General features: G+C 66.0%; 1 protein-coding gene across 5 annotated transcripts in view; it reads left to right on the top strand.

Moving 5' to 3' along the window:
• The window catches only part of RXRA (retinoid X receptor alpha), a 98,639-nt gene that overhangs the window by 62,109 nt on the left and 14,344 nt on the right, over positions 1 to 22,186 (top strand). For 4 of the 5 annotated variants that reach the window (XM_032634274.1, XM_032634269.1, XM_032634271.1 and 1 more), the window contains exons 2-5: positions 7,684 to 7,949; positions 13,608 to 13,758; positions 14,188 to 14,367; positions 22,014 to 22,183. In XM_032634274.1, the coding sequence (XP_032490165.1) occupies positions 7,684 to 7,949; positions 13,608 to 13,758; positions 14,188 to 14,367; positions 22,014 to 22,183 (767 nt within the window). Of the gene's footprint in view, positions 1 to 4,405; positions 4,529 to 7,683; positions 7,950 to 13,607; positions 13,759 to 14,187; positions 14,368 to 22,013; positions 22,184 to 22,186 lie in introns of those variants that run through there. The other variant, XM_032634270.1, reaches the window with a different exon arrangement.

Below are 22,186 nucleotides of genomic sequence, written 5' to 3' on the forward strand. Positions count from 1 at the left end.
GCCCTGTGCTGCCTCCACCCGGCAGCCCTCCTGTGGTTGGCGGCGGGGGGGGGGGCTCCTTTCTGGAACCAGCTGGAGGGAGTGTTGCTGGATGGGGCTGAGCCGGGCACTGCCTGTCAACCGTGTTCTCCCGACTCCTTCCTTGGTGCCAGCTGGGCTGGCCTTTCGCACCTCTGGGACCCTGGGTTGGGTGGTGGTCCAGTCAGTGAGGCTAGTGAATGCTTGGCCCACAGCCGCCTCTGGGGCGGGGAGAGTGGGGAAACCTCCCCTTAAAGTCAGACGCCTTGGAGTTCTCCTCAAATGACCGGCCTCGTGTTTGGGGGCCCCAGGGGGTGGCTCTGTGGCCTGCACCCTGGGGTGGTCCCCCTGCTGGTTGGGTGGAGGAACAGTACCCGAGTGGCAGCCCGGCGCTGGGTTGGGCCTCAGAGTCACGTTGGCACAGCTGTCATTGCCAGTCCTGACCGCGAACACCCCCCACAACCCCCAAGCCTCCCAAGGCCTCTGGGGACAGGACTGCCAGGGACTGGTTCTGCCTGTGGCCACCTGGCTTCTCCTGAAAAACCGGCCGTGCCCCGAGGTCCAGGAGGCCCTACAGTCATGGGGAAGGGGGCGGGGAAGGTGGGGAGTTGACCTTTCCTGAGCCAGCCTTTGGGGCATTTGTGTAGGGTGCAGGATGGAGCCAGGAGGGAGGTGTCCCAGCAGCAGGCCCCGGTCCCCGTCACCCTGAAGCTGTGAGCGGCTTCTTCCTGTAGCACCAGGCGCGTGCCGCGTGGCCTGGCGAAGAGGGGCGTGACGCAGCCAGGGAGCTGGGCCGGAGGAGTCCGGCCCCAACCTCCTGGGGGTCCGGCCAGGGTGTTCCCTGCACCCCCCAAGCCCCTCTCCCCGAGCGTGCTTCCGTAAGCTGTGGACAGTTAGGGAGTGGACGCGGCTCTGGGACTCAGATCCCTCCTCTGGACCATGGTGGTTGGAGCGGTGCTACCCCAGGTGCAGCTCAGCGCCTAGGGTACCGCCAGGTAGCACCCCCCTCGGACATCTGCCCGAGTGCCACTGGCCTGGTGGGTGGTGGTAGCGCCCACCACAGGAATCGGGGGCAAGTGGTGGAGACACGTTGGTTGACCGTCGAGCTGGGCCTCGTGTGAGGGCTGTGGCCGCAGCCCTCTTGGACCGTGAGCTTCTGGAGGGTGGGCGTGGGGGGGCAGCCTCCTGCCAAGACCCTGGCCCTAGCACCCAGTGCGTTGGCACCATTACCCCTCAGCTCTCTCCTGGACCTTTCAGGCCCAGGCACTGGCTGGCTGGTCACACGGAGCCCCTCCTGGCCCCCCCTTTCCTCCCGACTGTGCTCCCCACTTCCCTGACAGCGGCCCGGTCACGGTGCCCCCAGGCTGTACGAGTGTGCTGGGTGAGGGTGGCTGCCGCCACTGCCCGTTCCTCCTTCCGCCCCTCACCAGCCCTGGCCGGCTCAGGACGGCCATCAGAGCCCGAAACATCATCCGTTTGTCACCTGTGGCAAAGGCCATTCAGTGTCACCATCCACCTCTTAGGGCTTCAGCCTTTTGTCTGTGCAGGGAGCAGGGCAAGGGGTCCCTCAGGTGGTGATGATGGTGGCTGGAGCCTCTGTCCACCGGGCCTGCAGCCCCCGGTCACTCTGGGCTCCTGAGCAGCCCTGAGGTTGCTGGAGATGTGGTGGCTGTCCCTCACCCAGCAGTGTCCTGCCTGTTCCTCGGCGTCCACTCTGCCTGCCCCCTCCTAACCCCCTTCCCCTCGGGCATCCCCGCCTGTGTCACGGAGGGCTGGGTAGGGCGGTGCCAGGAAGCAGTACTTGGGAGAGGCCAGCTGCTGCTGTCCATGTGGCCTGGGGAGGGGGTGGAGCCCCTGTCGGGTGACCAGTGGGCGTCTGTGAGCGGTGGGGGGTGGGGTGAAGGAGGTGCATGCCTTGGTTCACCCTGCCCCTCCTCCTCTCTCCCCTGGGGTCTGGGCAGGTCTGCACCACCCTGGGCTCTGGTGTGGAGCTGGGACCTGAGTAATGGTCCCTGCAGGCCGACGGATTGCTGGGCCTGGGTCCCTCCTGTAGGGGCCCCTGAGGCTGCCTGCCCGGTGGGCTCCCTATCTGACCCTGTTCTGAGGCCCCAGGCTCTTGGGGGAGAGCCGGAGGCAGGCGGGAGTTTCTCCTGATCGTGTGTAAGGGCTGAGCTGACCTGTGTCCTCCTCAGCGGGGGCTGAGATTTGGGGCTGGGGGCATTCGTTGGGGAAAGGGCAGGGTGACCCCAGAGGAGCTGAAATTTCAGGCTAGGCCACCTGAGCTGTAAACTGACACTGGGCCAGAGGCAGTGAGCTGGCCACGCCCCCTGGGGTTGGAGGTGGTAGGTCCACCCTCTGCAGGCACATGGCCTGCGCTGGAGCCCTACCCTGCAAGGGCTCCTGGGGTCCATCCTGTGGGTTGTCACAGCAGCTTTTGCTGTCAGCGTACCCATTTTACAGAAGGGGAACCTGAGTGGTGGGCGTTTCCCCACCAGGGCTGGCACAGCCCTGTCGGGGGCACGTCTGTCCCCCACCCCCTGCCGCCGCAGTTCCTGAAGGCCCCTCACCCCATGGAGCCTGTGGACGCCTCCTGCCCCACCCTCCCCTGCACCAACCACCCCGAGCTTCCCCCAAACCCCGACCGCCACGGTCCCACCACAGTCCCCAGCGGGCTGCCACTTCTCCCTCCCCTGGGCGGCAGGGGAAGCAGTCCTTCCGGAAGGTGGAGTCTGGAGGCGGGCGTCCCAGGAAGCTCCCGAGGGCCCTCCAGCACCCCCGTGGTGGGGTTTTGGTTCGGGGCGGTGTGGGGGGGGAGCGGATTTGTGCTCATTCTTGTCAGGGTAGGGAGCTGGCACCCTCGGGGCTCCCCTCCCCCCTTTGTGCCCCTCTCCCCTCCTGGCCCCCTCTCCCACCTCCGTGCTGTCCTGCACGGGCCCCTTCTGAAGTCCCCGCTCACTCCAGCCCCACGGAACTCCTTCCCGTGCTCCTTCGGTTGGTTGGACTGCCTGTCCCTCCCCTCCCTCTGCTGGGCTTCCTGCTTGGCTGGGCTCTCGACCCCGGTCTGTGGCCCGCCCGGACCCTGCCCTGATCGGCCCTGTAGGTTCAGAAGGACCGCGGAGGAGCCCTGAGCTCCCCTTTCTGAGAGTCGGGGGTTCCCGGGCTCCCGAAGAGGGGCTGGAGATCCAGGGGCTCACCCCCGCCCCAGCCGGGCAGCCTCAGCGGGGTTGGTATTTCCTGCCACCTCCCCCGCCTTCCCAGGCTGTCTGGCAAGAGACCAGAAAGGAGTTGGTGGGGGTTCCCCCGCTTCCTGCTGGGGGTTCCGGGGTGGGGCGGGGGGGCAGGAGGGTCCTGGTGGGCATTCTGGAGGGAGCCCGTGCAGTTCAGGACTGTTGGCGGGGGGTGGGGGGGCGGGGAATGTCCCTTCCCTCTCTCAGAGGGACCTCAGGGCCCACCTGGTTGGCCACTCCTGAGTGGTGGCTGTAGTTTCTGCTTGCATACAGCTGCGACGGGGAACTCACTACCTCAAGGAGCAGCCTGTGCCCTCGTCAGTTACCGTGAGAACATTCTTTATTTTAACTTTGCTGAATGTAACTTTTCACACCCATATACTCTGGGGGCCCAGGGGTTTACTGCTCTCCTGCTCTGGGCACCGAGCATTCCAGGGCATTCCATCTCTGCTCCGTGGCTTCCCTATCTGGCCTCCAGGTATTTGCATTTTAGAGTCAGTTGGCCGGAAACGCTTTTCGTGCCAAGGGAGAGATCTGTCCATCACCTCTTCCACGCAAGCCTTCCTGAACTGAATCTGCTAGCTCTTTGAAGTCCCTTTGCCTGTGTTGGGGCTGCTGGGATGTCCTCCTGCCTGGACGGGGGCCTGTCTCTTGTTGGAGGTCCCTGTGAGCTCCCGGGCCATGGTCTCCTTCCCTGGAGTCCTGAGTCTCACGGATTACTGCTGGTCCCCAGGGGCATGGAGGGTGTAAAGCAGTGTGAGGTGCTGGGTTCAGGCCTGGGGAGGCCCGGGTTCTTGGGCGGCGGTGGGGGGGGGAGGAGTCGGCAGTTGGGTTTTGCCCCTCCCTCCGAGGCCCCGTGCGCCCCCTTGGGTGGGGAGAGCTGGGTGTCAGCAGCTCCCAGGGTGGGGTCTGGGCCTGAGCCTGGTGTCCTGCAGCCCAGGATCAGATAAGCATGTGGTGACCGCTGGTGACAAGTCCCCTGCGAGTCCAAAGTATGACTTCAAGAATAGCGCCTTATCGCATCTACTGTTTATCAGTGGGTGGGGACAGATAGTGGCCCGGAAAAGGCAGAGCCTGCGTGCACGTGGAGGGCAGGGCGGGGCCTCTCTGCGAGCAGGGGATGTTTAGGCATTTTTCCCTTTTCCTCCTAACGTTCCCCTTCCTGGCCGGACTCCAGAGGGCTCCAGAAAATACCCGCTGCCCATTGTCACCCAGGCTCCGGGAAGGTGTCTGCTGTGGATGTTCTGTGTCAACAGGAAGGGCCCAGAGTGGGGGTCGCTGAGGTGGGTCTTGGCCGGGGTGGCCCCTCCCAGGGGCTCACAGTCCCTGGTTTGGAGCAGTTGCTGTACACGTGACCCTGGGGCTCGGAGGATGGGGGCTGGGCTCAGGAACCGGGCCACGACCTTTGCATTTGGGAGACGGGCCACACGCAGAGGCTGGAGGCTGGTGCCCCTTCCCCTGGCCCCCCCCTTTTTACCGGAGGCCCCCCGCCCCCCTGTACCCGGCTCCTCCTGTCTTGCCCAGTTTCCCTCCATCTCGTTGTTGCCCTCCTCACGGTTCCCAGAATTGAGGGGCTGCAGAAGCTTTGGGGTGCAGCCTGGTAGCTGTCGGTCTAAGGAGCCACTTCCCTCCCTCCTCCCTTCCGGCCAAAGCTTTCTCTTGCCTCTCCCACCCCTTCCTGCCAGGGAGCAACAAACAAACAAATAATCAAGCAGCTCAGGCCCCATAGGCCCAGCGTGGACCTGGGGAGCCTCTTCTGCAGCTGTGTGAACGGGAAGCCCGGCTCCCCACACCCCGCAGGTGTGGCCGGCCCGCAGCAGAGGCCCCGACAGGCTCTAGGCCCCATGGCGCTCCCGGCTGCACTCTGCCCCTTAAGGAGAGCAGCCCCCGAGAAGTCCCCCACCCTGTCCTCTTCTCCCATTCAGAGCCCCCCAGTCCCCCCAAGATTTCCGGGCAGTGGGTGGAGGTGAGGAAGCTGTGAGAATCCCGGAGTGCTGTCTCCCTCTTGGCCCCAGACCCCCATCTCGTTCCCAGAGGCTCGGGAGAAGAGTGGGCTGCTTCCCTAGGGTGGCCAGGCCCTCAGGCTTCTGGATGCGCTGCTGGGGTTGGGACCCCTGTCCGATCGAGAGCCCCAGCAGTTGCCCCCCGTGCTCTCTGGTGGAGGTGTCTGCAAAATGGATGTAGTAATGTCCATCTTGCTTCCCTTGCCCTCACCCGCCTGAAGTCGGAGGTGTGCTTCTCGGGACTGAGTAAAGGGGAGGGGCCAGCGCTAGCCTGCATCCTGCAGGGTGGGCTTGGACAGGGACCAGCTGGCTCAGGGTTCCTCATGCAGGGGTGGTCAAGGGCCAGGTGAAATGGGCATTCCAGTTGTCCCAGGGGCCTGGTAGAAAGAACCGTGGCTGCTCGGCCTAGGGGCAGCTGCAGGTTTTGGGGCGTGTGCCTGGGTAACTTTTGCATCTTCCCTGTGCCCGTTTCCTTGTCTGTCACAGGTGGGTGGACAGGGTCGCAAGCATTCAGTGAGGTCAAGGATGTGCAGCCAGACCTTGTGGGTGCAGGGAGCTTAATGACTAATAGGGCTGGCTTGCAGTACCCATCTCTGCCAATAGGTGCCGCCATCTGGTTCTGGAATTTTAAGCTCTTATTTTCAAGTTCAGTGAAATGGTTTATTTCCAGTTCTGTGAATGGCAACGGTTTCAGACGGATCAGATGAGGCTCTTCTGCTGGTGCAGTGGCAGGCAGGCCCCCACTCCCTGGCAGGGAATTCCAGGCCCCCTTCCCGTGCCCCTCCTCCCTCAGAGGGCAGGCAAGGGAGGAGGTACCCAGCAGGCTGGGGGTTACAGGATGGAAATGGGTAAGTGCTCCCAGAGAAGGGGGTCCCCAGGGTTGGCAGAGCCTCCCATGTTCCTGCGGGGACCACCCCACCCCACGGGCTGGCCGCCGCCCAGCACCTCCATGGACAAGTCCACAAGGCCCTGGAGGAAGCTCAGCTCTGGCCTGAGTCGGGTCTACCCGGCCCTGACTGTTGGTAGCGGTGTCCTGCAGCCTGTCCCCGAGACTCAGTTTGCACCGGTGACCAAAGTGGGTGAGAGGACTCGGGGGCGATGCACAGACAAACAAGCCTGGCGCTCAGGGACCGCTCGGGGCACGGCCGCTCCGAGGTTCAGGCAGGCGAAGTTCTCCTGTGGCTATTGGGTGGTGCAAGCAGGGCACGTCCCCCGACTTGGGGGTATGTGGACGGGGGCCGCCCGATCACACCCGTGGCCCGCTCGACTTCTCAGAAGCATGTGTGATCACTGCAGGCCTGGCGGGAAGGGCCCGAGAGAGACCATTTTGCAGATGGGAAGGCTGAGGCCCACTGAGGGGGCGTGGCTTGCTCAGGACACCCTGCCAGAGGCCGGACTGGACTAGCTGTGGCCTGCAGCTCTGACTCCTGCTGCCTTGTTTGGGCCTCTCTGAGTTCCCCACGGTCTGCTCAGGCCCCAGGGCAGTGGATTCACCCGGAGAGCCTCCTTCCTGGGGAAGCTTCTTGTTGAGCCCTCAGGGTAGGGAGGGGAGGCCCAATTAATGCCTGGTGGGGCTTTGAAATCTCTGGCACGAAAGGCTGGTGTGTGGGAGGTCCTGGCCTCTCACTGCCGCAGCCTCTGTGGGTTGCCCGTCTGCAGGCTTGGTGCACACCTGGGCCCCCTCCACCAGGCCTGCCTGGGAGCTCCCCTGCCTCAGGCTGCACACCACCAGGCCTGGGCACACAGGAAGCTGTATTCTTCGGGGCCCCATGAGGTAGAGGGGCCTGGGGGCCTGTTGTCTTGGCCACCGCCGCTGGGGTACCTGAGCAGGCCCAGGCTGTATGCTGGGCCTGCCCTGCCGTGGGCAGCCGTAAAAACACAGGGCCTCAATTCCCCATCTGTAAAATGGGATAATAGGACCGCCGTGTACTTCCTAACTCCGTGCGTTCATCTCCACTGAGGACATGCACCGTTTCTGCTACATAGTGGGTGTTCTGAAAATGTCAGCCTTCATTATTTTTATTATCCCCAGACTTTCACCTTGACCCCCGGAGTAGATGGGCAGAGGGGCTGGCAACTCCCGGCCACCAGGCATTCCAGGTGGACAGGCCTGGGGTGCTGAGGGTTCCAGGGGCAGCCATCTGGCCTCCCTGCCCAGATAGGCATCTGAGAGCAGCTGTCAGCCTGCTTTTCCTGCATCTGCCTGGGGCCCAGCCTGAACCTTAAAGTTGGGCCAGGTGGGGCCGGTGCCTTGGAGGGGAGCTCTGGGCACGGCTGGCCTGGCCTCATGTTGCTGGGGAGCCGTAGGATTGCAGTGGGGGTCCCTTGCCCTTCCACGGCCTGGTGTGGTAGCTGTGGCCTGAGGGGTAGCGGGCCAGGCTATATCCCTCAGGTGTGGATTCCTGACTGGCCTCCTGTGGCTTCTTGTCTTACAGACTTCTCCACGCAGGTGAACTCCTCTTCCCTCAACTCCCCCACGGGGCGCGGCTCCATGGCCGCCCCCTCGCTGCACCCCTCCCTGGGGCCCGGCATCGGCTCCTCGCTCGGCTCCCCGGGACAGCTGCACTCGCCCATCAGCACCCTGAGCTCCCCCATCAACGGCATGGGCCCGCCCTTCTCGGTCATCAGCTCCCCCATGGGCCCCCACTCCATGTCCGTGCCCACCACACCCACCCTGGGCTTCGGCACCGGCAGCCCCCAGGTAAGTGCAGGGGCGGGGCCTGGACCAGAGGGGCGGGGCCTGGCTTTACCCGCATAGTCCTGTGGACCCTGGGAGGCAGGTGCTGTCACTTCTACCTTTCCTCTCTGGAAACAGTGTCAGAGAGGCAGCCTTCGCCTGGGTTTGAGCTCAGGTCTGGCCGACTCCTGCGCCCGTGGCCCTCGGGGGTCAGTGACCAAGCTTCCTCGCCGGCCCTCTGTCCCAGCGAGGCCCCCTCCAGTGCGGGGGCGACCTGCCCCTAGGACTCGGAGCTCTGTAGGGTGGGGACTCCTAGGTCCTCAGGCTGAAGCCGCCTACCTGGAGCCCCGTCGTCCCCTGGCCTGCCCTTCTTGTGCCCAGGCCTGGACCCTTCCCCACACGGGGTGTCTCGGTGCTCCCTGCCCCGACCCCCAGGCTCGGGCAGACGCTGCCTCCTCGGGGGTGCCAGGCCCGAGGCTCATCTGCCGGGCTTGGTGGTCTCTGTGGTCGTGTTTGCCCAGACGCTCCTCTGAACAGCCTGGCTTTCGGGGTTGGGTCCAGATCAGGAAGCTGCTGGCACCTGGTGGGCCTGACTCAGCCAGTTCTTGCCGTGGGGACCCCCGAGGCCTGGTCCACCCTCCCCTGGGCGCTTCTCGTCTGAACCCCTGCAGAGCTGTCCTGAGTGCCCAGGACCCCTGCTAGGCATCTCCTCTCCTGGCTCTGGGGGTTTCCTGGTGGATTTCTCACTGGATGCCTGGGAGATCTGCTGAATCCCAGGGGTCTTCCCTCTTTCTGGGGCTCAAACTGTCCTTTTGGACATTGGTGGGACCCCCTTTGCTCTGAGCGTCGTTCAAGTCTGGGTCCAGCTCTCATCCCCGTAGAGGGAGGCCCCCTTAGAGGAGGGCTCCGTGGGGGAAGCTCTGGGAGCTGTTTCCACGGGGTTGCAGGACAGCGGCCAGAGAGGGACTCGGGCGCAGGCTCCACGGCCCAGAGCTGCACAGCTAGTCGTGTCAGCGTGTCCCGTGGGCTCCGCGCTGCCCACGGAGCCACGCCGCCTGCAGGACAGCCCTCCCCCGCTCCATCGGCTGGGCCTGTCCAGAGCTGGTCTGGGTGGAGCGTCTTGCTGGCTCTTCCGGGGCCACCTCATTAGCCCCTTTGTGCCTGGAGGACGGGTGCGGAGGAGCTCGGGCCTCAGGTGGCCCCTCATGTCACCTGTCACCAGAAGCAGGCAGAAGGCCGGAGGTGTTGGCACGGGGGTCTTGGCTGCCTTCCTGGGCCCGGCCGTGCTCTTGTGAGCGTATGGCCGCCACACCCTGACGATGCTGCTCGACGGGAGGGCACACGAGGGCTGGGCCTGCACCCTGTCCCCTGGGAACCAGGACAGAGGCGGCACCTGCTGGCTCCCGGGGAGGGCCCCGTGAGGCTCCTTGCTGGCCCCCGGGCCCGGTGCCTGCCCTGCACGCCCCGCGGACACGCGTTCGGCAGGAGCCTGGTTGTGGAGTCTGGAGCAAGGGCTGTGCGGGGGCAGGGCCCGAGGGTGGCAGTGATGCCCCCCAAACCTTGAGGGAGCCTGGTGCCCCCTGGCACTGGTAGCCCGTCTGGGGGCAAGGGTGGGCGGTGCTGGCGAGTGGCGGTTTGGGGCCACGTCCACCTGTTCTCTGTTGTTCTCTGCACACAGCCAGGTTCCTGGCACACGGTGGGTGCTTGTTGAATGCAGGTTGCTTGTGAGCGAGGGGCCGCAGGTCCCGTGAGGCTGATGAGGGGGTGAGGGCGGGAGTGGAGCTTAGGAGGGGGTGAGGGTGGGGAACAAACCCCATGTGTCCCAGACGTTCACGGCTGCCCTTCTGGTCAGCCGTCCGCCTGTTCCTCCATAGGTCGAGCAGGCCGCAGTTCGCTTAGCCGTGGTCTGAGCCCCGTGCGCGGCCTCAGTCCCCGCGACCCCTGCCTCCACCCCTGCCCCCATAACTCCTTCCCTGGGCCCTGAGTTCAGCTTCTAGGCTTCAGCAGTTTGTCTTGGAAACCTGGGGTTCCCCAGATTCATGGAAGTGTGGGTGGAGCTCGAGGGGGACATGCCCCCACACCCTGCCTCAAAACCACAACCGCAAAGTCACAGGGCTGGAACCAGTGAGGCTTTCTGACTTCTGCTGTCAGGGAGGGCCTCCTCCTTGACCCCACCCTGCAGGGAAATGGAAACGGCGCGGGGGTGGGTCTGGGCAGGGCCAGGCCGGACCTTAGGTACCGTTGCCGAGTTGCCCCGCCTCTCTCCCCGGGTTCGGGGGCTCCATCAGCCCAGGGAGCATTCCCCGCCACATCCCGGAGCCCGCCCACAGGGCCTGGCACGTGTGGGCGCCTCAGTCTCCTGGCCTCACCAGCCTGGCGAGCCTCCCTGGAGCAGGGCCTGCGTGGTCCCTGCCTGTCCTCGCTGTGGGCACCACGGCTGGGAGGCCTCTGTGACTGGGCGTCCAGCAGGCCACGTGTGCTTCATGGCGTTCGCCACCTGCCTTGATGGGCAGACGGAGGCCAGCGGGGCCAAGGGCCTGCCACCCCGTCCTGACCGTAGGTGATGGGCCAGGAAGGAAGGGCACGGTGGGCGTGGAAGAGAGGGGCGGCGAGGAGGCCTGGGGGGCCCTGATGGAGCCGGGTGGTTATTTCAGTAAGTCCTGTAGGCTCTGCGGGAACTGAGATACCTGCCAAGGATATGAAAGGGGAAATGGGATGGGACCCCCATTCTGGGCACGCCAGGGAGTCTTTGGCCTCCAGAAGGGGCTGTTGGTGCCCCGGGTCTCCTAGGACACGGGACGGAGTGCAGGAGGGGAGCCATCCCCCATAGGTGCGGGGGGGGGGGGCTTGGAGCCCACGGTGGGTAGGTGTGCGTGTCTGGCAGAACAAGGCACCCCGCGCTCTGTCCTGGGGGCTGTGAACCAGTCCAAGTCCCACCAGCTTGGGGCTAGGGAGGGAGAAGGGCGACCCCTGTCCCCCTCAGCCTTGCCATGGCGGCCGTGCCAGGACCCACCAGTTGAGGCAGAGAAGGGAAGTGGAGGCCCCAGGCCCAGGGTGAGGATGGGGCTACAACCAGCCTACATCTTCACACACGTGCAGGGTCTCCTAGGGCTCCCCAGGGCCTCTGGGCTGACTGCTGTGCCCACGGGAAGGAAGCCTGAGCCCGGGAGGGCAGGGATGCCCTCAGCGTGTGGCCTGGGAGCCAGCTTGGCCACGACACTGACCGTGACTGACGGCTCCATCCATCCTGCCTGCAGCTGCTTCCCTGGTGCTGCGGCCTGCTCGTTTCCTTAGGGGAGGCGCTTGGAAGCACCGTGGGTGGGCAGTGCGCCCATCAGCCCGCCACCAGGCACGTGGGGGCCTGGGAGAGAGATCAGGTGGCCCCTACCCACCCGGCATGGTTTGAGCAACCACAGAAAGAGGAAACGCCCGAGCTCCTCTCCTCGGTGCCGCCTAGCGGATCCAGAGCCGCGTGGAGTCGCGGCCGGGCTCCCGCAGCCCGAGAGAGGCCTCGTGCCAGCCTCCAGCCTGCGCCCGCTGCTCCCACGCGCCCAGTGGCCCCTCAAGGCCTGCCCCTGGCCCCTGCTGCTGAACCTCCACTCCCGGCCGCACGGATTTCCTGCCCTTTTCCCAACAGTCCTTTGGTTTCCCCACCTCCAGACGTCTGCTCCGGGGGTGGTGGGGGGGCCCTCTGCCTGGGACGCCGCCTTCCATTGTCCGCGGCCCAGCTGGCCTAGCGGCGGCCCCCGGAAGCCCGAGTGCTAATGCAGAGGCTGCTGCGCCCCAGGCTGGCTTCATGAGCTCTGCTGTTGGCGCTGCCCGTGAATCGCTCCGTTATCCCAATGGCAGCCCTGGGATGGAGGCACTCAGTTTTCTCCAGTTTTTACGCAAGGAGCGTCAGGCCCAGAGCGATTAGATAATTTCCCTACAGTCACACAGGGAATAGAGGAGGCAGAATCCCACGATGAGCTGTGGCCGTCCCGCCTACGGCCGTGGGCGAGCTCTGCAGGCTGGGCAGGGCGTGCTCCTCGGGGCCTCGGGCGCCTGGCTGGATGCTCAGTGGATGGTCTGGTGGATGGGATCACCGAGCGGCTCTGGGCCGGCCCGTCCCCTGGGGCCCCGGTTGTCCCTTCTGCAGTATGCGGGGAGTCCCTCAGCGCTTGTGGCTCCCGGGGGCCTGAGCTCACACCTGCTCGGCCACTTAGCACCCACGGGCTCTCTGCAGGTCCCCTGACCTCCCTGAACCTCTGTGTCCACTCTGGAAAGGGGAGGGCAGCTCTCCCTGCTCACTAGGGGCTTTCCACGTGACAGGTGCCGTGCATAGTGGCCCTTAGCAAACAGTCGGCGCCCCTGCTTAGTTGAGGCTCATCTGGGAGATGCTCCTGAACCCTGCAGGTCCTGCGGGGGCGGTTGGAGGTGTGGGGTACGTGTTCTTGGGTGCAGTGGGGTCCTCTGGACGCCCTCTCGCCCCACCTCCTGCATCTTGACAGCCCCAGGTGGCCGGGGCTGGCCTCCCGGCCTCCTTGCAGCCCCCCGCGAGTCCCGTGGGGTTACGTGACCTGACAGAACCACAGCCCACCTGAGCAGGAGAATCTAGACCTGTCCAGGGCTGGAAGAATCCCTGCCGGCGCTGGGGCTGGTGTGAAACAGCCTTTGGGATGGTTTGTGCTTTGAGCACCTGGCTCTTCCCGTCCCGTGAGAAAGGGGGATGGGAGTAGGGGGTTGGGGGCCACGGGGAAGGAAGGGGGTGAGCTTCCCTTGTGCAGGAGGGGCCCAGCCTGGGGCTACCAGGGGGCAGCGTGGCAGCTGCTGTCCATCCAGAGACATCGTAGGACCTGACTTCCGCCTTTGTCAGGGGTTTGCAGAAGTCGGGGTGCTGGGGGGCCGCCCAGCTGGCGTCCTGGCGCCTGTGGGGACCGGGTGGCGCGCAGGATGCGGCGGGAAGCACCTCGGGGCCCTTGGCGCTGATGGGAGAGCTGGGGTGGGCGCAGCGGAACCAAAACTGCTGTGTCATTGCAGCCGCAGCAGCTGTTGCCAGGGTGACTGGTGAGTTTCCCACCCTTCTTCCTGGAGCAGTGTCAGGATGGCGGGAGGGATGGAGGGGTGTGTGTGTGTGTGTGTGTGTGTGTGTGTGTGTGTGTGTGTGTGTGTAAGGGATGTTGTCTCCTCCCTCTCTCCTTGGGTCACACGATCCAAGACCCCTACCCTGCCTGCCGAGGCCGGGGCAGTGTGGCCTGCTGGTGGAACCTGGATCTCCTCCCTCCTTGCTGGGACCAGGCTTCGGTGCCCATCTATGGGTTGGGAGTCCCCAAAGCGCCTGCCTCACCAGAGGGTCCCAGCGCTCTCGCTGTCCTGTCGGGAGAGCGCCCAGGAATGGCAGGCAGTTCTTATTTAGGTGGGCGAGGGGCAGAGGGTATGAGCAGGGGCATTGCGGGTCCTCCTTCGAGCCTGGGGTCCTGCGGGAGGGTCGGGCCCTGAGGGCAGGACGGCCTCCTCCGGCCTGGCTGAGTAAGCAGTGCCCGGCATCCCGCCTGCGCTCCGCGTGGCTTGGGGTGGGCAAGGCCCCTCTCCGAGCCTCAGTTTCTCTCTCAGTAAAGGGGGTGTGTGGTAGCACCTTCCTGGCCCAGCAGCAGGTGCCTAGCAGCAGCCTGCCAGGGCTGACCCTGGCTTCCCCCCCCTCAGCTCAACTCGCCCATGAACCCCGTCAGCAGCAGCGAGGACATCAAGCCCCCGCTGGGCCTCAACGGCGTCCTCAAAGTCCCGGCCCACCCCTCAGGGAACATGGCGTCCTTCACCAAGCACATCTGTGCTATCTGCGGGGACCGCTCCTCAGGTAAGCCGCCGAGGGCGCAGTGGGGACGGCAGGGCCCCCGGCCAACAGGGGGCTGCTCGGAGCTCCGAGCCGCTCACCCGGGACCTTCTAGTGTGTCCACGTCCGGGAGATGGTAAGCGGCAGCGTGGCTTTGAGGCTTCCAGAGACGAGGCAGCTGTGGTGGTGACGATGGCATGGGGGCAGCAGGGCTGTGCCCCGGGTGAAGGGCCCTTCACGTCCCACTCCCGAGCCCGGCAGCCCCGGGGGCAGGACGGCCGACCTCCTCGGGCCGCCATCTCAGACGCGGAGCCGGCGAGGACCCCGGGGTCCAGGTCTTGGGCGGGGCCGGGATGCAGCCCTGCTGCGCTCCCAGGCTGGCTCCCTTACTCCAGCGGGACGAGCCCCTTCTGCCAGTTGGCCGCAGGCTGCTCACGGCCGCCCCACCTGCAGGCAAGCACTATGGGGTGTACAGCTGCGAGGGCTGCAAGGGCTTCTTCAAGCGGACGGTGCGCAAGGACCTGACCTACACCTGCCGGGACAACAAAGACTGCCTGATTGACAAGCGGCAGCGGAACCGGTGCCAGTACTGCCGCTACCAGAAGTGCCTGGCCATGGGCATGAAACGCGAAGGTAGGTGGTGCTGGCCCTCTCCCTTCTCGGAGCACAGGGTGTGGCTCTGGACTTGGCGGTTGCGCGGACCTCCTTTGCATACCTCTGATGACGGGGTGCTCACTCCCTCCTGAGGCGGCGGCTGCTGCTCTGTTGGCAGCACATCTTCGGGGGCTGTGAGCTCACTTACCGGCTCTTTCCTGGGTACCTGCCGTGTGCTAGGCTCTGGGATTACGGAAGAGACACTCTCGGTCCTGCCTGCTGGCGGCTCCCAGCCCCGCTGGGCACAGACATTGATCAGAGCCTCTTCAAGGTCATAGTGGGCCCGGCCGAGTGCCTGGGCTCTGGGAGAGGCAGAGGCAGAAGCAGCGGGAGCCAAGGCTGGGGGTGGGAGATGCGGGCGCTGAATGAGTGAGCCCGGGAAGGCGTGCGTGTGGGTCCTGGAGCCTTGTTCCTGCTGCTCAGTAGGGGCTGGTCGAGGAGACCCGGGTTGGGGGTGGGGCAGGGAACTCCAGAGACCATCGGGACATTCCCAAGCCTGCTGGATGCCAGCTGGCCCTGGGCTGTGCTTCCTCCGACAGATCTGGCCGGGGTACCTTGCGACCCCACGTCCTCCCAGCAGAGGGACTCGGGCTGCGGGTCTCTCGGCCTTGGGTTGTGACGTTTATTAGGGGCGGGTGGGGGCGTGTAGCAGGGAAGGCCGCTTCCCTGAGGTCGCTGAGATTGTCAAGTTGTCCAGCCAGACCTGGGCCCGAGCCCAGGGTGGCTCCTCGTAGCCCTTTGCCGTCCAGCGCAGGTTTGGTGGCTCCTGTATTCTGGGTGGCTTCTCGCAGTTTTGGTCTGCGTCTCTGCTTGAGTGTCTCGTGCCTGGGGCCTCGTGGGTTTAGGAGGCGCTGTCTGGGATCCCTTCTCCGCTGCGGCTGTTCCCATGGTCCACGCGTGGCTTGTGTTTTTCCACCTTCTTCCCACCGGCTCCTGTCAGGGTCTTGGGCTGGCGTCTCACCACCCAGGACTGTTCTCTCGTGGGGACTGCAGTTTTCATCTCCTTTCACTTGTTTATCTCTTCAGCCCCACTTGTTCTTGCTGAGAAACCGAAACCTCAGCTGGGCCGTGCGGTCCCGCGGGATTTGCTCCTTGAGGCCGCGAGGCTGCCTGTGCAGTGATGTGCTGGGGCTCGGTGGTAGCCGCTGGTGAGGGGCGGGGTGCCTCCTGGGCTTCAGCATGAGCGAGGGGCCGGCCTGGGCTCCGGGCCTTCCTGATCAGGGTACGGTGTTCCATGGAGACCTTGGCCCACCCTTCTTTGTGTGGGTGGAGAAGCTGAGGCCCAGAGGGTCCAGGGCTTGTCCAAGGTCACATGTCGGGCTGGAGCCTGGGCCTCTGGCTTCCAGTGCAGATCTATTCCTTTAGACCAGCAAGAGGGCAGAGGAAGCACGTGCCTGGCTGGGGGAGGCCTGTGCCCAGCCCCGGTTTCCTCTGGCCACCCTTTGTAGTCAGGGTGGACTTCCTGGAGGTGGTGAGCGCAGCGTGGTTCCTGAAGGATGGAAACTTGGGCAGGGGGCAAGCGTGTGGTGGGCAGCAGATCAGACTGCATCCAGATGTGGAGCCTGGCCAGAGGGCAGGTGCCAGTGTGCCGAGGGGAGGTGGGGCCCTGACATGCAGCTGCGGCTCGGGGCTCCCTTGTGGGCACCACAGTATAGAGTGAGGTCACTCGCTTGCTGAGCTGGCCACCCCTGGTGCCTGGTACCACGCCGGGCGCTGGGCACACAGCAGCAAGCCATGGGCACCCGTCCATTCACAGTGACCGTCGGACAGCCAGGCAGGGCCCCCCAGGTGTGATCAGTGCTGCCTTAGGGGAAGCCCAGGGCACTGTGGGAGCCCAGAGTGGGCCCCTGGCCCAGCCGTGGACAGCGGGCAAGGCTTGGGTGGGCAGATGTCCAGCTGACGCCAGAAGAGTGGAAGGGTGTTTGGCAGACCCCGTGCCCAGCTGCCGGGGTCAGCGCACGCCGAGGCCGAGAAACTCAGTGGATGTGGTGCACTGTGGGGCCCCAGAGAGTGACCGTCCACGGGTCCCCAGGGCTTTCCCGGAAACGCTGACCCCCTCCGAAGGCCCCCTCAGCCTGTCCACCTATGAGCCTTGGGCAGACCCCAGCTGCCTGTTCCCCCAAGGCCTGGGGGAGAGTGGATGACACCCCTCTCCTGTCCCAGTGGAGCTGCAGGCTCGGGGCTGGGGAGGCACCGGGTCTGACCCCTACCCTGTGCTCACCGGGGGCTGTTAGGAGCGCCTGCCGTGTGCGGAGCCTCTTTGGGGGCCCTGTCCTTGTCGCACACACTCTCAGCCGTGGTGCTGTGACGCTGTTCCCGCACCTCCCGGGTAGAGAAACGGGGTGCGTGGGGGGGAGGGGCGCTCGCGGAGGTCTCAGGGCGACACTGGCGGGGCCGGGCTGCTCGCGTCTGCCTGGGCCGGAGCCGCGCCGCCCGTCTCTCGTCTGGTGCATAAATCTGGAGCGCTGGGCGCGATCCAGAGGCAGACCTGATTTATGGGCCATTAGATAAATACCTGATCCCATCAGGACCCCCCACCCCCACCCCCTTGCCTCTTGCTGGATTTATAAGTCACAAGCAGGCAGTCAGGACCCTCCTACACCGCCCTCTCCTGTTCCCAACACAACATAAAACTCTCCTCACCGCCGCCGGCCGCCCTGCGGCCCGCGAGCCCTGGGGCCACGGGAGGAGGCTCTGTCCTGGCGTGGGTGGCAGTGCCCGTCGTCGTGCTTCCCGTCGCCTGCGGGGCCCGGCCCACTGCCTCGCTCTCGGGAGGAGTGACGGGTGGACCCGGCGCAGCCTCAGTGCCAGCCCTGCAGGGGGCTTGGAGCTGAGGCAGCCTCCTTCCTCTCTGCTGTCCTCGGGCGACCCCCGCCAGGAGGGCTCCCTGGCGGTGGCAGGGCTGGTGGCAGCATGAGTTGGGGCACAGTGGGGCCCAGGGGGACGGGGGCCTGGAGTGCCACCCCAGCCTTGGCCGGGAGCACACAGGATGTGGCTTGTCCGCCCCCAGGGCCGGCCTGAGCCCTCCTAGGTGCCAGCCCCACACGGGCGGCCATGCTGACCGGCCTCGGTGCCACACGACCCCTGGGAGAGGCTTGTGATCACACCCCTGGGGCAGGTGGGGCACAGGCTTGGGGCTGGCCCCTGGACCGGCCGACCGCAGGGAGGGCCGACGGGCACCCTGCCCCCGCGCCGGTAAGGAGGGACGCGGCAGGCCCACGGCGTCTCGTGTCGGGCAACGACAGGGGCGTGCGCACACACGCAGCCCCTGGGGGCTCGTTCCGCAGCATTCCGGGGTTGGTGGGGCCCAGGTGGGAGTTGCCCCGCGGGCCGGCCCTCCCCAGGCTGAGCCCGGGCCTGTCCCCTGGGCGTGCAGCTGCGGGGCTCGGGGGCCTGGCTGTGCTCCCGTCTGAACGGGGGAGACCTGACAGCAGCAGGCTGGAGGGTCACCCGCTGCCCCGCCTCTGCTTCCTTCTTCCTCTCTGAGGAAGGCCTCTCCCCGTTTCCTTCCTGCACCCCGTCCTCTGCCTCCGAGGGACTGGGGTGTGGAAACGGCAGTGCCTGACGCGTGCGTGGCCCCGCAGCGGCTGCGGAGAGGCCCGCGCTGGTTCCCCCGCCTCCCTGTGCAGGTGGGGCGCGTGGCCTTGCCTCTCCGAGCCTCAGTTTCCACGCGGTGCATGGGGGTGTCGGCAGGCTCCCCGAAGGGCCTGTTGGGGGGAACGTGGCGGGTGCCAGCCCCGCGCCTGGCGGCTGGGGGGGTCAGAGAGTGGGGGCCGCAGCGTGTGTGCGTGCGTGTGAAGCCGTGTGCGTGCCCGTGTATGTCGCACGTGATCATTCTTGTGTGCAGGCGGCTTGTCCTGGGTTGAGCCCCCTGAGGGAAGGAGGGATGTGTCCTCCGAGCTCGAGGGACATAACTAGCCCTGGGACCTCTGACAGGGACATGCCCCGCCGGCCTTGAGAAGAGGCAGCCGGGCCAGAGCCCTTGGAGAAGTGCAGCCCTGCCTGCCCCGGGGGCCATACAGGGGATGGAGGAAGGGCCCAGCCGCCGGCGGTGCCAAAGCAAAGGAGGTGGCAGGCCTGTGGTCCCCCCACCCCCACCCCGCCCAGATACCCCTCCCACCTCGCGGCTTCCTGCCCGGCCCCAGGAGCCGGAGGGCGGCAGTGGGCACTGTGCAGGTCACGGGGCGGGGGTCCCACCCTGGCTGTGGGCTGCTGCTCCCCGGGACGTCCGGCACCAGCTGTCTCCTGACGCCGGGGACCCCGCTTATGCTGGGCGTTGAGTGTCCCTCCCAGGCGTGTGCTCGGCTGCTGGGGGAGGGTCGGCCCCGGGGGCTTCCCTGGGGATCCCCGGCATGGGGGCCCGGCCTCCTCTGCCCTCCCGGCAGCGTCCCCTCCCCGTGCCGGCCCCTCTGCCCGTGGCTCGGGGCTGGGAGGATAACGAGGCCCTGTCTTGGCCGACGCCTCCCACCCGAGGCTTCCCGGCGCCAGCGGACATAAGTCAAACACAGCCACGTCTAAGAGGTGGTCGAGCTGGCAAAGCATGAATCCCCAGCCCCTCCCCCTGCCCCCCCCCCACCCCCCGTGTTTAAATAAAACAATAACATTTGTAACGATGCTGCTCAGAGCGGCCCAGCCCTTCATGGCTTCAGAGCGCTTCACAGAGCGCTCGCTAATTAATTCCGGACGCCCCCACGTAGGAGGCAAGTGCTGAGGGACCCCCACCTGCCACCCTGTCCCGTCTGGAAGGGGAGGAGAGCCCCTTAACTGGGCCGCATCATGGGGGCCATGCGCGGGGACGAAGCCGCAAGTGTCCCGAGGGTGCCTCCTGCGGATCCAGCCTGGAGGCCGGTGCCGACCTCGTCACTCTGTGGCCGGGGAAGCTGGGGCACTGAGAGGCTAGGGACTCGCCCGGGGCCACACAGCAGCTGGGGCAGAGCAGCGTCTGATTCCAGAGCCTGTAGCTTTAAGCCGCCTGTTCTCCTGAGGGCTCAGCCGCACCCCTTTGGTGCTCTGGGCCTGTTTCCCCACCTGCTCAAACGTGCCTCTCAGCTGTGTCCCAGCTCTGAGGATTTAGGGTTCTGTTCAGAGGACAGACCCTGGGGACCCCCACCCTCAGGGTCTCAGGGACACCGGCCTGCCAGGGTCCCCATCACTCCGGATGCTGGTCCAGATCAGCCTGTGTGGCTGCCACCCACCGGGTCCACTCTTCTGGTCTGTGATCCCATCCCCTCGTAGCAGACGGCGACACGAGGAGGTGCCCTGCTCCAGCCCAGCATCCGCTGTGTCGGAAGGGGCCAGAGCCAGGCCGGCCAGCTTGAGCTCCCCACCCAGCCCCACCGGCTGTCAGACTTTCCAGAAACACCAGGCTTGCAAAAGCTCTGACTCCCGCCTGGCTCCAGGGCCCAGCTGGTGGATCTGAAGCATGGGCCAGCCCTCTGTCCCGAGTCTCGCCACACGGATGGAAAATCTCTCACTCGAGTCAGCGTTTGCGTCTCGGAGAGCGCAGCCCCTGGCAGGGGCCGTCCATAAATAGCCATTTGTGGATGCGGGAAGGATGCAGGGCCGGCCCTCAGGGAGCCCCGCGGCCCGGAGAGGGTCTGAACGGTCGTTGGCGGGGCCGGCGTGTTGGAGAGGGGTCCACGTGGACTATTGCAGAGCTGTGGGTGGTGTTCCAAGAATCGCACGGGCCCGGGGGACCCCCAGGGAGCAAGAGAGGGGAGCCCTCACACCCCCAGGCTTGGAGGACGGAGCGGGGGTGGGCCGGCAGAGCCCCTAGAGCTGTGGACTGAGGAGGAAGTGGCCGCTGAGAACCGTGGCCGGGCAGGGCGGGCACCAGAGCCACGGACCCCCTCCTCCCTCCTGCTGGTTCCCTGCGTTTACAAGACCCACCCGAGGCCAAGGGTGAGAGGGCCCGGGGTGAGGCAGCCCTGAGCTCGGGCCCCGGAGCTGGGCAAGGCAGGTGGGTCTGGAGGTACGCGGGGTGGGGGGCAGTCCCGTGACAGCGGCGTCTGCGGGAACAGGGCACTGTGTTTTGCCCGGTCCAGACTTCCTGCAGGGGACGGTAAGCCTCGACTGAGGCCCAGAGGGGTGATGGCATGTGGGAAGTCCCCCGAGGGGCCGCACCCTCCCGGCTTCCGGAAGGCTCCATGCTGGGGGCTGCGTGCAGGGCCTTCCCCTCGGTGGGGCTGGGAGTGTGTGAGAAGTTTCACTGCAGCCCTCGGGAAGTCGCCTCGCATAAGCTCCTGCTCTGCCTTGGGGTCTCCAGGGGCCCCAGGAAGCCTTGTGTGGGGTGGGGGCTGAGGAGCTGGTCCTGAGGAGGCCGTGGGCGCCCTGGGAGTGTCGGGGGACGTCTGGACATCTGCTCTGGCTCAGCAGAGCAGGACCAAGGGAGGGCGGCCGGCGGCGGTGGTGGGCCCCGTCCTGGTGCCGCGGCCCTCGCTTAGTGGCATCTGGCGCGTCCCTGGGGAGGCACGGGCCCAATATGCCCAGGGGCTGCCCCGTGCTGGTGCTGTGTGGGCAGCCTCTCCCACCCCGCCAGGCCTCCTTTCCCTGGGTCCAGGGCTCTTGGTGTCCCCAGCAGAGGAAGTGGGGGTGTGAGGGTCAGCAGAGGGCGCTGCAGAAGCCCCCGGGAGCCTTCTTGTGTCTTTGCGGGGCTCTGGGTGGGGTCCACAGCCTGGCTCTGGTTCAGCGTCGCCTTGGGCCTGCTGGGTGACCTCGGGGAGGTCTCGGCCCGTCTTGGGAAAGGGCTGTGAAGTCGAGGGTCTGTGAACGCCCAGCCGTGGGGTGCCTGGTCCCCTCGGCCTTCCCTCCCACCTGGGTCTCCGCGGGGATGTGTTGGAATGAACCGTTCCCTCTCCGCCTCTTCCCATCAGCTTCTCTCCCTGGGTTCCCAGAAACTAGGCTGCCCCGACTGCAGCGTCTGCTCAGGTTCTACCCTCGTGCTGGACCCCCGCACCTGCCCGGCCGGCCCCGGCTGTCCCGTCTCAAGCCTGGGTTTGACCCGGCTTGTGCTCTCCTCCAGCCCCTCTCCTCCCCGCAGCAGAAAGGGACTCTCAGAGATCTGCATCTCACCCCATCCTTTTCCTGGGGCACATTGGACCCTGTTTCGGCCACGCTCCCCACCGTTGCACCCCTCGTTCTGCTCCCTCGCTGACCTGAGAGGCCCTTTCATCAGCGGCATTTGTGCTCCGGTTCTAGACCTTGGCACGCGCTACCTCTCCTGCCTGAATTGCTCGCCCTATTTTTCCCGTTCCTTCAATTTCATTGTCACTTTTTCCGGGAAGCCTTCCTGGCTTTGCCTCAGTCCGCAGCCCATCAAAGCCCTTCTCACTCCACGTTGAGGTCCCTGTTGAACTGTCAGTGTCCTGAGAGCTGGGTCCCATCTGCCCTGGCCCTGGGCGGGTCCTGGGTGAATGAATTAATGGGAGGCAGCGTGTTCTGTTCTCAGGGCGCACGGCCTCCAGGAGGCCAGGCTTGGGGCAGAGAAGGGGGCCGCAGTCTGGCCGGCTCTCAGCAGCATCCTGCTCCCCGGCCCCGGCCGGCTTGTGGGCGCGCCGCTCGGGCCCTGGCGGCGGAGGGGCTGCCGCGGGAGCTGCGGGCTGACTGGAGGCCTCCCCGTGCCTCAGCTGTTCAGGAGGAACGGCAGCGGGGCAAGGACCGGGCTGAGAACGAGGTGGAGTCCACGAGCAGCGCCAACGAGGACATGCCGGTGGAGAAGATCCTGGAGGCCGAGCTGGCCGTCGAACCCAAGACCGAGACGTACGTGGAGGCAAACGTGGGGCTGAACCCCAGCTCGGTG

Source organism: Phocoena sinus, chromosome 6, assembly GCF_008692025.1.
Source record: "Phocoena sinus isolate mPhoSin1 chromosome 6, mPhoSin1.pri, whole genome shotgun sequence".
Classification (NCBI taxonomy): Eukaryota; Metazoa; Chordata; class Mammalia; order Artiodactyla; family Phocoenidae; genus Phocoena; species Phocoena sinus.